Source organism: Aulonocara stuartgranti, assembly GCF_965226115.1.
Source record: "Aulonocara stuartgranti genome assembly, chromosome: 11".
NCBI lineage: Eukaryota > Metazoa > Chordata > Actinopteri > Cichliformes > Cichlidae > Aulonocara > Aulonocara stuartgranti.
The window spans coordinates 2,580,909-2,597,699 of record NC_138947.1 but is presented as its reverse complement, the minus strand read 5'-3'; the positions used below and the strand labels follow the sequence as shown (position 1 = coordinate 2,597,699).

General features: G+C 40.8%; 2 protein-coding genes across 3 annotated transcripts in view; one reads left to right on the top strand and one right to left on the bottom strand.

Moving 5' to 3' along the window:
• Positions 1–16,791, bottom strand: part of LOC309717160 (uncharacterized protein) — an 80,482-nt gene that overhangs the window by 46,453 nt on the left and 17,238 nt on the right. Inside the window, exons 23-26 of one of the 2 annotated variants that reach the window (XM_082551491.1) lie at positions 16,129–16,158; positions 14,716–14,759; positions 14,295–14,562; positions 12,945–13,809 (exon numbers count right to left, since the gene is read on the bottom strand). The exons of the other annotated variant lie outside the window; for it this stretch is intronic. Coding sequence (XP_082407617.1) covers positions 13,805–13,809; positions 14,295–14,562; positions 14,716–14,759; positions 16,129–16,158 — 347 coding nt within the window. The 3' untranslated portion in view covers positions 12,945–13,804. Of the gene's footprint in view, positions 1–12,944; positions 13,810–14,294; positions 14,563–14,715; positions 14,760–16,128; positions 16,159–16,791 lie in introns of those variants that run through there. 2 annotated transcript variants of the gene reach the window in all.
• On the top strand, positions 8,547–12,852 carry LOC309717963 (protocadherin-1-like; the record flags this gene model as incomplete). Its single annotated transcript, XM_082552904.1, has 2 exons — positions 8,547–8,771; positions 9,529–12,852. The coding sequence occupies 2 exons, from the start codon at positions 8,547–8,549 to the stop codon at positions 11,260–11,262; spliced, it is 1,959 nt and encodes a 652-aa protein (XP_082409030.1). The 3' UTR covers positions 11,263–12,852.

Below are 16,791 nucleotides of genomic sequence, written 5' to 3'. Positions count from 1 at the left end.
GTTTTTGCTTCTTTCACACAACTGTGTTCTTAAATCAGTGGCCATCTCACCAACCCGATCAGCAATCGTATTTCTGCTCAGGCTCACATTTGCCAAGATCTGCGTTTTGTCTGGACACAAGACGTCGCACAGCTTCATCATGCAGCTCTTCAGAAACTCTCCCTCGGTAAATGGCCGGGCTGATTTGGCTCCTCTGCTACAATAGAACTTGCTTTCACAACAGCTTCAGTTTGTGGCTTTGCTCTGGTGACAAACGTCTGCTGAATTGGTAAATGGCCTGTATTTGTATAGCGCTTTACTAGTCCCTGAGGACCCCATATCGCCGGGGCATGCATAACAATAATAATAAATCTATATAAAATGATCTTGCGGGCCATAAAATGTTATTCCACAACTTAGACATCCACATTACTCACACTCACACATACATATAGGGCTGTGGGGGTGGACACACTATACAGCGTCCAGCCTCACCTCTGGCGCCACCTCTGAATTTTAAATGCATGTAAACATTGAGGGTTCTCAAGAGGGGCCGTGCTGACACTCGCTGCTCTCTGGCAGGAAGCCATGCCCTGCCATGTTTTAAAAGCACTTTAGAACAGGACACAGCAACACTACACATGAGCGGGTGGAGGGAGGTTCGGGGTCTTCGTACACCTCTGGTGGGCCTGGGGCTCTGGTAACAGGTTTGAACGTAGGAGCGTTAGGATTTAAAACGCCCAAACGCCCCTGCTCTCGTTCTAAATACGAATTCATTCCATCAGATTTACCATTAACCGCACTTGAGACTCGGGACATTTCAGAAACTTTTAAAACATTCACCTCTGCTGCTGAAGCTGCTATTTCAGTTTCTAAGTCAAGCAGCTCCTTTCTTTTCTTAAGCTGTGTTTCTTGTTCTTCCAAAGCATGCTTTTCTTTCAACAACCTCTGTCGAACAAGAAGGGCAGCCATGTCAGCTTCTGCCATTATGCGTGCTGACAAGGCAGATGAAACCATTGAGCCACTGAGTGATGATTTACTTTTCCTACAACTTCTGCTTGCAACATTAGAGACGCCATCACTTGGATTAACATCATCTATCGCAGCACCTTTACCAACATTCCCGGTGTGCCTAGAAGCACCAGAACCATTTCCAGCAGGTAATACATCAGAAGACTCAACACCAGGTGGATTTAAATGTGGCAAATCAAGCTCAGACACCTGATTTTTGCTCTGAGGGTTTCCCTTTGCATCACGAAGCCATTTCTTTATCTCTTCCACAAACTCAGTATTATGTGCTTTCACACTTATAAACCAAGCAGTTTGTTTCTCTTGCTCTTCTTGAGGAAGCAAAGGAAGCAAGGTTTCATGCAGACGAGTTGCCTCATTAAGCAACACAGACAAATTCTCTAACTGAGCCTGAACAGTGGAAACATTATCCTCAGATTGCTTTAACTCTTTAATAATTTTTACGACCTTTTTAATTTTATTAATCTTAGTATGACGTTCTGTTTGCAGCCTTTCAATCTGATTCTCCAAAGCCTTAGCAGTCGATTTCGGCTGTCTTTTCTTTCCATCCACATCACCACATTGTATTAATTGGTGTGTCTCCATTTTTCTTCAAAACATTACAAAATCCAAACCCTGAACTGCACCTATGCCACACAGCCTCATCCCAACACATCAACTTGATGACATTCCCTTCAATCAACCTTGGACACACACAATTAACAGGAGCAATATCCCCCTCTATCTGCCTATTAAACCTAACTAACTCAACCTAGTCTTCTGTACATACTAGCGGTGGGTATTTATGTACCTCCATACCGTCAGCTGTGAGGAAGACAAACTGTCTTAAACACAAACTGCGGCGGTACTCCCAAGCCAATGGCTTCAGCCGCCTGATGCACAATAACTAGAAAGCAAATCAGTACAACGCCTTGTGCAGCTGTACTGCTGAAACCTAACAGGGGAATAAGACTCCTGAAAGAAATCTGTATTGTGTAGCCAAAGGCTTAATCTAAAAGCTGCGTGGACAAAGGCAACAGCAAACCATAAGACTCTCACCAATAAAACTCATCTATATATAAACAATCCAATAAAACCTATAAACTTTTCTGTTGACAATTTGTTGTGGCTCTTCCAACTATGGCCGCAGCAGGCTAAACATGAGGATACAGATGACGCGCAACAATAAAAGCATAAAATACACTTCTGTACCATTTGCTTCTTTTATTCCACATGCAGCTGTCCAATATACAAATCAGCACGTGGGATTAACTATTAAACAAATGCACAGACTGCACAAACAAATAACTGCTACTCACAAAGAACTGCACTAACTACTATACCAAACTACAACTTGGCCTATGGCATCAATTAGTGCATAAATACACATAAACCATCAAGTTCCAGTTAAAATACATCAAAATCATTCAAGCTGCGGTCAACAGAAAGTTTTGCCTCATGCTCACCTTACTGCTCATCAACATCAGGTGCTGTAAACAGGTGAGTGCAACCACATTTATCATCTACCACACCCATGAAACACGCCCCACACGCCTGTGCACCAATACAGTGAGTCCATTTAAACCAACCCACTTAGTCAAAAAGGAACAACTCATATGGCTCCTACAGACATCATTTATGTTCTATTTTTAACATTTAATTAATTTTAATTATGAAATAAGTGTGATTTTTTTAAAGCATTTTGTTATGAAAGCTGAGAATAAAGCTAATAAAATTTTCACATGATAAACAACCGTAAACTTTTATTGTATTTCTTTCCTTTTTTCTCCAGGAAAGCATTTTGTGGATAAACACAGAGTCCAGCTGATCCAGAGAGTGAGCAACATCGCACCCATTTTGGATGAGCTCCAATACAAGGAAGTTATCGACCAAGAACAATATGACAAAATTAGAGCTCTGCCTACCTCTCAGGACAGGATGAGGGAGCTCTACAGTGGTCCCCTGAAAGCCAGTGCAGCCTGCAAAGACATCTTCTATGAAAGCCTTTTGGCAAATGAGAAATTTCTCGTTGAAGACCTTTCAAAGAAGTAAATGTGTTGGGAAAAAAACACATTTTTAGATCAAACGTACACGATCTACCTGAACATAACATGTTTACATTAAAAAGGTGGAGATGTCTTTTCTTTGTGGAAAATTGTTCTGCTATGTGGTGCCTTTGCTCCTCAGTGACTCTCCTTTAATTGATCCATTTTACATGAAACACTTTGGATATTTAAATTTTTTTATATTAAAAATGTAAATTGTATCACTTAAAGATGAACTGACGATGTCATCAGCCATGTTTTTATCCATGACTCAAACTGTCATAAATTTATTTTCAGATTTCATTATCTTCTATAAAGTAAAACATATATAGCAAACATTTATTGTCCTTAAAAATAAACCAGAATTAAACTCGAAGAATTAAAAGAATTTAATAAATTGACCTTTGAAACTGGCTAAACAAATAAAGTCACGATCCTCCTCAATCAACTTACTTTGTAATTAATCTGCAAAGCTTTGAGCATCAGACTTCACCTAAAGTACCTAAAATGAAATCAGGATCATTTACATGATGTCACTGGCCTTAATTACTGATTCATTAATGTGTGTATTAGCCTTTTGTTGCAGCTGATTTGAATTTGTTATATAGGTGACTGTATCTATATTCAAACTGAACATATTTTTAAATTTGCATTTTTTAAATGTAAAACGACCCTCAGGACTCTCCTCTGGCATCAAGTAAAATGTCAGATTTTAAATTCTAGTGTAATGAGTATTGCACTGTGCCTGTCTGCAGTAAAAAGGGTTTGAATGATGAGCCAATAATATCTACCTGAGCTTCCCAAAACACGGTTTAGGAATCAAACATAACTCTACTTTTCTCCTCCCTCTTCTTTGAACCTGTTTTCTAGTTTTTCTAGAGGCAAAGTCATTTATTGCATCATTGCAAGAAATATGATGTCCACTCGTCTCCTGTGCCACTGAAGATATCAAGTAGTTATTTATTCACTCGAGCTTGGAACTCCGTTCTGTGGATACAATGAAGTTATCATTGCTTTGGGGAATTCGGGAAGGCTCTCCATCTCGGTAGGCAGCGCATTTCCATCAATATCAGCCTCTTTTCTGGTTTGCACCCTGTTCTGGTCGAGTACGACGGCTTCAGTCTTCATTTGTTCACATATCTCTTTTACTGAGACCTGTGCATCTTTGAAATGTGTTGCCCCATAACTGATTACATGTTCTTTGCTTTTCTGAGTGAAACAAACAAATGAAATAAGATATAATATTATGCACATATATATAGTATGTATATATTTAATTTTGTTTTGATCACTGATATTGAAACCATTTTTTTAATTAGGCTAGTGAAGTTGTTGTTGGTTTCTTATCAGTTGCACTTCTCCATGGATGGTGCTATCAACAGCCGCCTACTGTGAGTGTGAGGTCTTGTTACTATGCTGGTACTGCTGTTGACGGTGCTGCAGCAGCAGTCCCTACAGCTAACATGTTGGTTAATTTGACACATTTTGCTTTATGTATATTAATTTTTTAGAGCAGCAGACCCAGACTTCAAACACAGGTTTTGGAGAACCTGTTTGGCTTCTATGCCTTGTCCAAGCCGCTGTTTATATTTATGTTTAACACAGAGAGAGAAGCTCAATTGTTTGAATTTATTTACAATTACAGTTTTCAAAAAATTCTGACCGTAAACAGCTTTCAAAGCTTTGATATTATTTGAGAATATATATCAGGTGATGGAATTTAATTTAAAGGTTTCTATGTCCCATTGAGCTTTTTGCACTAACTAGTGACAATATAAAGGTAACACAGTCGTAATTTTGATCTCAAATTTCTGAGAGAAATAACTGAATTTAAAACATGGCAGACCTCAGGCCAGATTTAATTGGTAGACATATATGCATGCAATATGAAATTTATTATCCCAGATAGTCAAAGGAGCTTGCAAAGAAAAGCGTCTGGACTTCTTTAAGTTGCTTGAAGACGTTTCACCTCTCATCCGAGAAGCTTCTTCAGTTCTGGGGTCAAATGGTGGAGAGTCCCAGATATAAACCTAGTGGGAGTTTCCCCCCACAGAGGGACAAAAGGACCCCTGATGATCCTCTAATCGCCTGAGCCAAGGTGTGAAACTGGGTGTGGGTCCCAATCAGCCAGAGTTTCGGGTGAGTTCATTGTGAAACCTGGCCCCACCTTATCATGCGAATTCCTGAGGTCAGATGGCCCAGGATGTGAGTGGGCGTTAAGGCGTCTGGGAGGGATCTCAAAACTGGGTTATAGATGGCAGAGAGTTGGTGTCGTAAACCCCCGCCTCTGTTCAAAGATGGTCGCTAACAGTGGACATAGATGCTTCTTTCACTCCTCTTTCAAACCATCTGTCCTCTCTGTCCAAAATGTGAACATTGGCATCCTCGAAAGTGTGTCCTTTATCCTTAAGATGCAGATGGACTGCTGAGTCTTGTCCTGTGGAGGTGGCTCTTCTGTGTTGTGCCATGCGCTTGTGAAGTGGCTGTTTGGTCTCTCCAATGTAGAGGTCTGAGCATTCCTCGCTGCACTGTACAGCATACACCACATTGTTAAGTTTGTGTTTTGGCGTTTTGTCTTTCGGGTGAACCAGTTTCTCTCTGAGCATGTTGCTTGGTCTGAAATACACTGGGATGTCATGCTTGGAGAAAACTCTCCTGAGTTTCTCTGATACACCGGCTACATAGGGGATGACAATGTTGTTGCGTCTGTCCTTCTTATCCTCCCTCGCTGGTGTCTGGTCTTCTTTTCTGTGCCTCTTTGCTGACTTTAAGAACGCCCATTTAGGATAGCCGCACGTTTTGAGTGCTTCCTTTACATGTGTGTGTTCCTTCTTTTTTCCTTCAGGCTTAGAGGGAACATGTTCTGCCCGGTGGTGTAGGGTCCTGATTACTCCAAGTTTGTGTTCCAAAGGGTGATGGGAGTCAAAGAGGAGGTACTGGTCCGTGTGTGTGGGCTTCCGGTAAACTTCGATGTTGAGTTTGCCGTTCCCTTCAATGTGCACAGCACAGTCCAGGAAAGGCAAACAGTTGTCCTTTGTGTCTTCCCTGGTGAACCTGATGTTCTTATCCACAGCGTTAATGTGCGCAGTGAAGGATTCCACTTCCTGTGTCTTGATTTTGACCCAGGTGTCGTCCACATATCTGTACCAGTGGCTGGGTACTCTTCCTTTGAAAGAGCCAAGAGCCTTCCTTTCCACTGCCTCCAACCTTTACATTTGTTTTACATGAATGTTGCTGTATCATTTATGGTCTTTTAATGCTTACACTCTGTACACGTCTACATTAGAAATGTGGCTCACAAAATGAGCCAAGTTATTCCCTTTGTTCCAAATGATTTTTTAGTATTTGGACACTACAAAGAGTGAATCAGTCTATTAAAGAGGCTCAATCTGCTTGATTATTTTTTGATTGAACTGCACTTTCCAGACCTCAGTACAATGATACTTTCAACTTAATTTTGCAAAAGAGCACTTTTTTTTGTCTCACAACCACATGTAATCATATTTACGAGGGAGTATTAGGACCACATTAAAAATATATTTATCAGTGATCATTTAATGTCGAAAATTTCAAGATTAAGTTGAAATAGTGGAGATTACCGTTGTTGTTTCAAGACAACCGCTGACTGAGTGAAAGCATACATCAGAATTCGTTTTACTACAAGGAAGGAAATTATTCCTGTTTAGCACACAAACATATTCAAACGTTGAAAAGATCAGACGCAAACACACACAAACTCAGAAGAGTGGATTTACACAAAATCAAATGTCTAATAATGGACAGGTGCAAGGTTATCGATGGTTACATCCTTGTGCATAAAACGTCTTGTGAATTAGTTTCACTAACTCGTCTAAATAAGGCATTTTGTACAGGGTACGACGGAGTGGCAGTTTGTCGTGAAACAACAAGGATAATTCCACATTTCAATGCATTTTTTCTTAATATGGCCCTAATACTCCTTGCTGACGCCAGCAAAAGAAAGGAGGCATAAAAAAAAGCCCAGGTTGCCCCTCCTTCAGAGCAGTGGACCCCAGACTTCTTTGGCTTCAGCTCTGAGCGAGCTTGTAAACTTGTCCATGATCTCAAAGCTCCGAGTTTAAAGGGACTGATCAGAAACGGGTGAGTTTAATTGCAACATTCAGCAGAGCAGAAAGTCAACGGTGCTTCTCATAGATGCAGTAGGCCTGTCGGTGGTTCTTGCAACACTTTAGAGATTCCCAGAAAAAAAGAGCATTTCACAGCCCATGTATGATAGAAATACACAGCCTGCTAAATATTGAAAACCGCTAACAACGGCGCCAAATTCTAAACCAGAATAAGCAACACACAGATACTGCAGTGAAGGAATTGAATGCGCCTGCAGTTTTTCTTTTAATGAACTCATTTTGTCACTAAATGGCTGTGAACAGATGATATTCGCATAGTCCGTTTATAATAATAATAATAATAATAATAATAATAATAATAATAATAATAGCCTAATATATAATTTTAAGGTTTTGACGTTTAGGGACATCTGATTGTTTCATGGTGAACTTCACTTGTTGGACTGTTACTGTCTGTTTGCCCTGATGTGTGAGTGTGGAAGTTGTTGCATCTTTGTGCGGAAAAGAAAAACTACGATTCTCGGCGTGAATGTTCGCACCACTCCGTAGTCAACGGATCTCGTAACATATAAATAACGAAATGGTCTCTTTTGTGACTCCCTTTTTCCAAAACCCTCTGCCAGAAGTGTTCTTTGTGCCTCAGCCTCATATACTGCCTCTCTGTTAACGGTTTGCAGACACCAAACAAGTTCGTGCGAGCCTTTGTCTCACTCTGCTTTTACGAATATTTGGCAGTAGGGGGCACTGAAAGACCTGTTTGTACATTACATGTGCTTGTGTAGCACAAATCAGGACCAACTAAAGTTTGGACTTTCAAAGTACAAAAACAAAGAACAAGAAAATACCCACAAATATTTATGAAAACGTAGTGTTTTGATTCTTTTTAAAAAATTAAAATTATTGTATAAAAAGACAAAAATGCAAATGTGAACATTTCTTTCTCGCTCTTAACTAACTGAAGCCTTTCATTGAACTACAAACAACACATTACTCCTCTCTTTCTGGCCAGGCATCTGGCAGCACTTCTGCTCTGATTTTGTTCTTATTTAACAAAATAAAAATGCAGACATAAGTGTACACATTAGTTTCTAATTGCTAGTCAAAACTATTTCCTCTGCTCATATTGCCTTTTTATAAAATCATTCTTTACTTTTAAAAGAACTTATTTCAACAGTGCACATAACAACAAACGTAATGCACTAACAAAAAGTAAATTGCATTATATTTCTTAACGTCAATATACGGGCCACAAGTAGAGGTGAGGGTGGGCCGCAAGTGGCTCCCGGGCTGCGAGTTTGAGAATGCTGTCCCAGCAACAGCAACAGTCTTAATTGGCACTGTGTGAACTGAATACAGAACACGAGTCTTAACCTGTTTCCTGTCTCTTTCAGTGCTGTCTGGCAGAGACATGACGGTGCTTAGGTGCAAAGTTCTGCTGTTTCTAGCCACCATCCTGGTGTCTTGCAGCTCTTCACCCACTCACCTGAACATCAGAGTAGATCGTGGGAAGCTGCTGAGGTCGAGCAGGTCAGTCACTGTGAGTCACCAGCAGGACAATGCTCCAGAGTTTGACAGAAGTCACTACGAGGCCGAACTCTTAGAAAACAGCCCGCTGGGACAGTCTGTGCTGCAGGTCAGTCCAAACACAGGATCATTTAGAATTATCATTTTATATAAACTAATAAAACAATCTGTTTGATCAAGGGACTGAATCACATATGCACCATATGTTCTCTGAATCCAGCTACCAAGTGTCAAATGTTCCTTGCAGCAGTGCCACGTCCACAAATAACTTCATTTAAAAACATTGGTGCTAATAATTCATCAATAAATGATGTCAAATGATTTCTACAGTATGTCCATGACCCAAATAACTTAAGTTTGGTTGTTTTGCTTAAAAGAAAAAACAAGGCGTACATAATTGTATCCCACTGGCAGATATTTTTTTTATTATAATTTTATTATTCTTTTATTTCCTATTATTTTAGTACTTGTATTATTTTAACAATTACAAGTAATTTAGTGCTAATTTTGGAGTGTTTTTAGGGACTTCTTTGCAAACTCTCCTGAGCTCCATCCCAGTTTTAAAGGTTAAATTACTGTAAATCCCAGATGATCGTTGCACAAATGCTGTCAGTCAACACTCACTCTTTGAATTGCACGGACTGAATGCAATTAAAAAGAATAAAAGTAGCTGTGTAGACAGAAAGGCCTTCTAACATCCAGTGAAATATTTTGCTGACTGCTTGTACCTCCAGAAATATTAAGTAGGTTATTTTTCTCTTCTAGCCATGCAACTCCAAACTGGGTTCCTGCAAATTTTGTGGTTTTTGTTCTTGTCTTGGACAATGTGAGGCTGAATGAAGTGCCCATGTTTTTCTCCCTTGTAGGTCAGAGCCAGTCATGCAGACATTGCCATTGGAGAGATGGACTACAGCCTTCATCAAGTATCAGAGACTGTTCAAAGGCTTCTGCGCATTGACAGTGTGACAGGCATCATCTATGTGAAAGGCCTTGTGGATCGAGAGGAAGAAAGCATCCTCAAGTTGTTTGTGGTGGCCAGAGATCGTGACCCCAGTTCCAGGATGAAGAGTTCCAAAGTTCTGGTGACCATAAATGTCACAGATCAAAATGACAATGCACCGACCCTTAACATCCAAGGTATAGGCTTAGTAAAATACCAGGATGGTGTGACTAAGATTTCTGAGGACCTGCCTGTTGGTACACCAGTGGCACTGGTCCAGGTGTCAGACTGGGATGAAGGGGAAAATGCTGTGGTAACGTGCGCAGTTGATAGTGATGTTCCATTTCAGCTCCAGCCCGCGAGTGATCAGAAGGGCAAATACTTCCTGCAGACAACGACCCTGCTGGATTATGAGAGCGTTAAAAATTACAGTATTGAAATTGTTGCAGCGGATTCTGGAAGCCCAGCTCTGTCCAGCACTCTCTCCCTCAATGTCCAAGTTACAGACGTAAATGATAATGCACCGAACTTTTCCCCTGCAACGATTGAGGTGGACTTTCCAGAAAACAACTACAGAGGACAAAAATTACTGGATCTTGTGGCAACAGATCCAGATTCTGGCATAAATGGACAGCTTGTCTATAGCATCATTGATCGTTTTGTCAAAAGGCTCTTTGAAGTTGATGCCAACACCGGGGAGGTTCGTGTGAGAACCGTGCTGGATCGGGAAGAGAGGGACCGTTATGTGTTCTGTGTGGCAGCAGCAGACATGGGTGTTCCTAGTAAAACCGGCACTGCCACAATAATTGTAAATGTTCAAGATCAAAATGACAATGACCCTGTGTTTATACTCAAAGGCTACAGCTTTACTGCCGCAGAGAACATGCCTCCACCCAGTCGTGTTGGTGCAGTTGCTGTCTCAGATGCTGATAAGGATGAAAATTCCCACCTAAGACTGTTTGTGGAACCGGAAAATGGCATTTTTTTCATCCAAAATGGCACAGGAATCATCTTGTCTAGAATCTCCTTTGACCGTGAGAAGGAACGTTTCTACACGTTCCGCCTAAAGGCCGTGGATGGAGGTGACCCACCTCGATCCTCCTACGTGAGTGTGGTCATCAGTGTCTTAGATGAGAATGATAACGCTCCATATGTCACCAAACCAGACAACTCCTCCTACACATACCTATCATATTTCACCCCAGCAGGCACGTATGTGGAGGCAGTGAAGGCTGAGGACTCTGACACTGGGCTCAATGCTGAGCTGGACTATTTCAGTGTAGGTGGAAATCCACATGGTCTGTTTCAAATATCTCCCTACAATGGGCAGATCACACTGGCACAGGAAGTGACCGGCAAGCACAGTGGGCTACATCGGCTGGTAGTGAGAGTCTGTGATAAAGGCAGACCTCCTCTCTGCACCACTGCACTGGTCCACATTTTTATCAACGGTACCGAGTCCAACATCTCCCTCATTGAGGCGCTGGTCACAGAGAGCCTCTCCACCCCTTTGGAAAAGGATGTTGCCGGAGATCTATTAGGGAGCTCTGCTCTTGTTCGGCATAACAATATCCTGTACGGCAGCCTCGCAGGTATTGCTCATGTGATTCAGACATTCAGCTCTATAGTTTCTAATACGGCCAAAGAGGATTCCAACTAGAGTGGTTTGAAAATATATTTTACAATCAATCTGTCATGTCTCTGGGTCACGGAGCCAGTGCTTTATGTTATGAACTGTTAGTTCTGGTTATTATGATTTGTGATCTTCTTGTTATATTCGTAGTCTTTGATTAGGGTTTTCTGTGTTGCTTCCCCGTGCCTCGTCATGCCTGCATTGTCCCCAGCTGTGTCTCCCTCCTGTTTCTGTGAAGATTCTCAGTCATTATAGTCTAAGGAGCTTGGAAAGAAAAGCATCTGGACTTGAAGAGAAGTCCAGATGTTGCTTGAAGAGATTTCACTCTCATCCGAGAAGCTTTTTCAGTTTTAGAGTCAAATGTTGGAGAGTCCAACATTTAAACCCTATTGGAGTATCCCCCTCTTGTGGGGGATACTCCAATAGGGTTTAACCTCCTAGGGCCTGCCCTCCTAGGAGGTTAAATGTGGACATCCCATTTTGGGCCGTCTAGGCCAAAATACAAAATTTTGCCTGATAAAAAAGGGCCTGATATCCACATACGAGGATGTTATACTGCCACTGTTCTATCAAAATTTAAAGCGAATGTCCTCATATGTGGATCTAATTTTTCTCAAAAACTAAGATCAGGCTAAAAACAAACTAATGTTATTCCACTTCCAGCCACACAGCTCATCGTGACACCTTCATTCACTGATTTCAAACAACTTTTAGAGTCTTCCAGTTCTGTCCTGTACGCTATATAAGCTGATTTTTCTTTCTAATCTTGTTTTTGACATATTCAATATCATGTACATGAAATCATTCATCCATCTGTCTGGTTGAGCCGCATTCTTGGTAATGTAGGAATCTACTTTTGACCAGGAATACGTGGAAAATGAAATATGATACTTCTCCATTTTGGGGGTGAAATGTAACTCACTGCATTGTTTTCATGTACTTCATGTGAGCATTTTCATCGTAGATGAATATATACTTTTACTCTACAATGACCTAACACCTTCACTGTGTTTAACTTTGTTAATGATTAAATAAGTGCTTCTTAAACATTGTTGTTTCAATGCATATTGTAGCGGGTCAGGGCTGTTCGGGGTTCTGTTTGTGATGGCAGCTACATTGTAGCCACAGCTGCCCTGGCAGAGGCGAGGCTGCCGGACACTGGCACCACTGGGCCCTCTGACCACCACCAGTAGGCAACGGGTGAAGTGTCTTGCCCAAAGGACAAAATGACCGAGACAGTCAGAGCCGGGGCTCGAACCGGCAACCTTCCGATTACAAGACGAACTGCAAACACTTGAGCCACGATCGCCCGTAAAGCTCAGCTCTCTCTTCACTACGATAGACAATATAGCCTCTGGATCGCTGCAGTCACAGCACCGATCCATCTGCATCGTTCATAATAGAATCTTATGTGTCTTTGTTTGTTGTTGTTTCTCTTTTTGTGAAAGATGCTGGAAGCCAAATTTCCCCCGGAGACAATAAAGACTGAACAGCTCTTCAGAGGTGATTATTCTAGTTTTTAAAATTAAGAAAACATTTTAAAATGACCGTCTTACAGTAAACAGACATCACTGTTGTAGCTATTTGTACAGCAGCTTTGACAAACAAGGCAGTGATTGGTTTAAAGTTCTTTATATCAGATAAAAGAATATTTTGAAAATAATTAGTAAAAAAGCAAAAAAAACAAAACAAACAAATACATGACAGTATCAAATTCTCAAATGTTTATCCAATTAAAAAATTCTCATTGATTAAAATATGACAAACAGACGTGTTGTAATCCTCAGTAACGTCAAACCTTCACCCAGTTGGTCCTGAAACTTTTCTCCTCCAGACGGAGCAACGACCACAAGAAGAGGGAAAAAGATCATGTTCAATATGAGCATCAAACAACAATATTTATATGAAGTATGAAGAATATGAACGAAGAAAAGCACAACAGGAACTCTGTAAAGTCTGTCACACACTGTACTGCTAGAAAAAACTGAATGTGCTGCTATGACAGAAGATATAGGAACTCACTGTAAAATCATCTCTCCGTGCTTCAGGATGCAGTCATTCTACATATGAGTAACAAAAAACAAACAAAACCACTAAAACAAATTCATTTCTTTTTACATTTCCTCTCATCGTCCACACAGCCACAGATACCAACATTGTCACATTAATAAAGAAAACATGTGGATAAATCTGATCATATTTTTAGCCCCATGTCACCAGTGAAAATATAATAATTTATCAGAGTTGATCAGTTCATGCAGCAAGCACCAAATCAAAGCCATGCTGTGTAGATTCACACAGATGTTGCTTTGCTCGCTGTCTGGATCAGGTGTGTGCAGGTAAAAGGGAAACATCATGGAGGCTCTGTGCAGGTTCACAGCTGCAACTCTGGAGTTTGAGGTTTAGAATCTCACGAATGTTAAAGTACAGATTCTGATCCATCGCCAGGACTAAGAGTGACGCATCTATCCTGCAGCAGGACAGCGAGCCCGAACAGAGAGTCAGAGACATAAAGAGTCCTGCAGCAGATGGTCAGACCCACAGACCTGATCTCAGCATCATGTTGATGTCAGTCTGAGAACACAGGAAGAGACGGAATAAAGAGGACAGAATCCAGGAGAACCAGGAAGAAGCTTCTAACAAACTACCCGTCTGTATGTACTTCCTTTAAAAACAAACCAATTTTTATAAGTAAAGTGCGCTCACACCAGATGGTGACTGATTAAGAATATATATAAAGATATTACTTTTGAAATCATTAAGTATTTGCAGTACTGTAACATCAGACATTCAGTCTGTACATTTAACAGTTACACTGATCATTCACTGATTTCCTTTCATCATTTTACTCAAACTCGTGGTAGAATTTTAAAGTTTAATCTCAAATCTGCTCCTAGATTACAAACCCTCCATGTTTCAAACTGAAGTCTCATCACTCTGAGTTCACACTACAGTCATGTACTGACTTTAAAATAAATGCGTGTTTTTAAGAACAGTGCATATATAAAGTTTTGACAGTAAAACATTAATGGAATAAATTACACCATTTAGTTTCTCACCTTTGGATCTCGAGCTCGTGTCTGACAACTTCTGCACCAGATCATTCCTGTTCATTTTCCTAAAAACCTCCTTGGTCACCTCCACAGTATGTTGGGTGTAGGCCCCGAACATCAGATCCACCAGGTCACAGATGTTGGCATCCTCCAGTTCGCTCTTTGGGATGGGTTTGAGCTCCACCAAAAGCCACTTGAACTTTTTAAGGTCCTTCTTTTCCAGATGTTCTAATATTTCCATAATCCGCTCTCTGTCTGATTGGACTGTTAACACCTGGGAACAAACAAAGTGATTTAATAATAACCTTCTTAGAGGATAACTGATAAGTAAACAAAACCATCACACGTGATCATTTTTAATAACAGGTATAAGTAATGAATTAAGTGAAGCTGTGGTGTGAGGACAGAATCATTTGGTTCTACTTACTTTCTGCATCTGTGCAGACAGATGTTTGTCCACAGTGTTTTCCTCTGAGAAAGGACATAAAAATTAGATTATCTTTACTTGTAAAGTTTTGTAATAAAATAAATACATGATACATAATAAATGAAACAACTTTTCTCTGTCACAAAATGCCCAATCAGCAAATCCTGAATCCATCACTCTCTATGATCCAACAGCCAAGACTGACTCCAGACAAAGTGAAGGAAACTTTGCTGACAATCAGCTCACATCCAGGTGCTGATCACATCAGACCCTTCTTAATGATTCAGGCAGCCTTTCAAACATTTCCTGTCCAGCTGATATTATTGTGTTATGTAAATATAAGAATCACAGCATCAGTGATATTAAATATGAACACTCTGAGATGTGGTCCACAGTAAGTAACCCTTAATAAGGACTGCCCCAGGTTGCAGTTTTTGTTGCTCTGCATGATTTTGATGAGTTCACAGGAAGGTGAGCGAGACAGAGAAGTGTACACAGTGTGAGCACTTCAGTGCACCGTCTTGCTCCTCATCTTCTTCAGCATCAGATTCAAACTCCACTCCAGTGTTTACTGTGGATCTTTCTGTAGAGTTTTATATCACATCTCTCCAACAGCTGCCACATTGCATGCAAGTATTGATGACATGATAAAACAGCCACAGACAGCTGTGAAATGTGTTGTTCTTGCAGAAGACTAAGGCTTACAGAGTTGCACCAGGAATGGTAATTTTTCTAGTACTGCTCATGTGATTAGGCAGAGGATCAATAGGGGGTCCACGACCCTCTTGGGGACACTCCCATAGGGCTTAAAATCTGGGACGCTCCACCAGTCGCTCTTAGAACTGAAGAAGCTTCTGAAACGTCTTCAAGAAACTGAAAGACGTCCAGATGCTTTTCTTTCAGAGCTCCTTAGAACACCTGCTGACACTTCCAGTTTCCTGAACATCGTCCCCATTAAGGATAAAACTCTATCCCGCCTGTCTTCAGTCAAGTCAGGGACACCAGTTCAGTGCTGCAAACAATAGATATCTGAGAATATCTCAAACTGATCGTCCTCATGTCCACAGAGCCAGCAGCTTCATATAGAAAATGGCACTATGTGGTACAGTTCTATATTTGGCATTTTACCACAAGTTCTGTTGAATTCTTTAACATCTAAAAACATTCGTTAACTGGTGCTAAAATCTGGTGGTAAAAGTAGAACTGACTCGATTTATGCATTTTGACAGTCCAGTCAACAGCATCAGTAGATTTGGAAAAGCTGGTTGGTGCCATTGTTGAACAAGAGCTTATTCATTCATTCTCTGGCATTTTGCAGTACTTCAAATATGAGGTCAGCAACCAAAGGAAACCCACCACAGCCAAACACAAAGTGCAGTTCTTTTTATACACAAATCATGTGAAACATCTAACCTTGTACTTTACCACTTCTTTGGGATTCATCTGAAAGTGAAACAGATGAACCAGTAAAAATACAGAAACACCGTATTTACTGGGCTGATCTACCAGTAGGCGTTAGCTTTAATAATAACTGTCGTCTAGCTGAATACAGCCACAGATGATGTCGTCTTCACTGCCCTGCACTCTCTCTTCATACATGTGAAATATAACAAACTCTCTCTCAGCAGGCTGTTTGTGAAGCTGACTGGCAGACTCGTCACTCTGGTCTTCAGGAACACATCGTGCAACTGGATACTGGACTTCCTGTCAAACAGGCTGCTGTTCAGATTGTTAATCTTCATGAAGTTAGAAGACAACACAACCATCATCTCTGTTGGAGGAAATCAGCTGTTCAGGAAAAAGCCTGGGACTCACAAACCCCTCCAGCATGATAAGGAAGTGATTCACAGAGGGCTGAATACATGAATATTATATTTATCTCTGTAAAGAAACAAATATAAGCAGGATTGAGTTTAGTGACTCGCTGCCACCGAGAGCTGAGACTGAGAGCTCCTCCTTTAGAATGAAAACTTGAAGACAGAACAAAGTATGTAAGCTAACGAAAAGTAAAATTGTGGCGGGAAAAAGGTGTGATTGACGGTTCACTAGGATTCATCAGCGTTCTATGTGTCACAT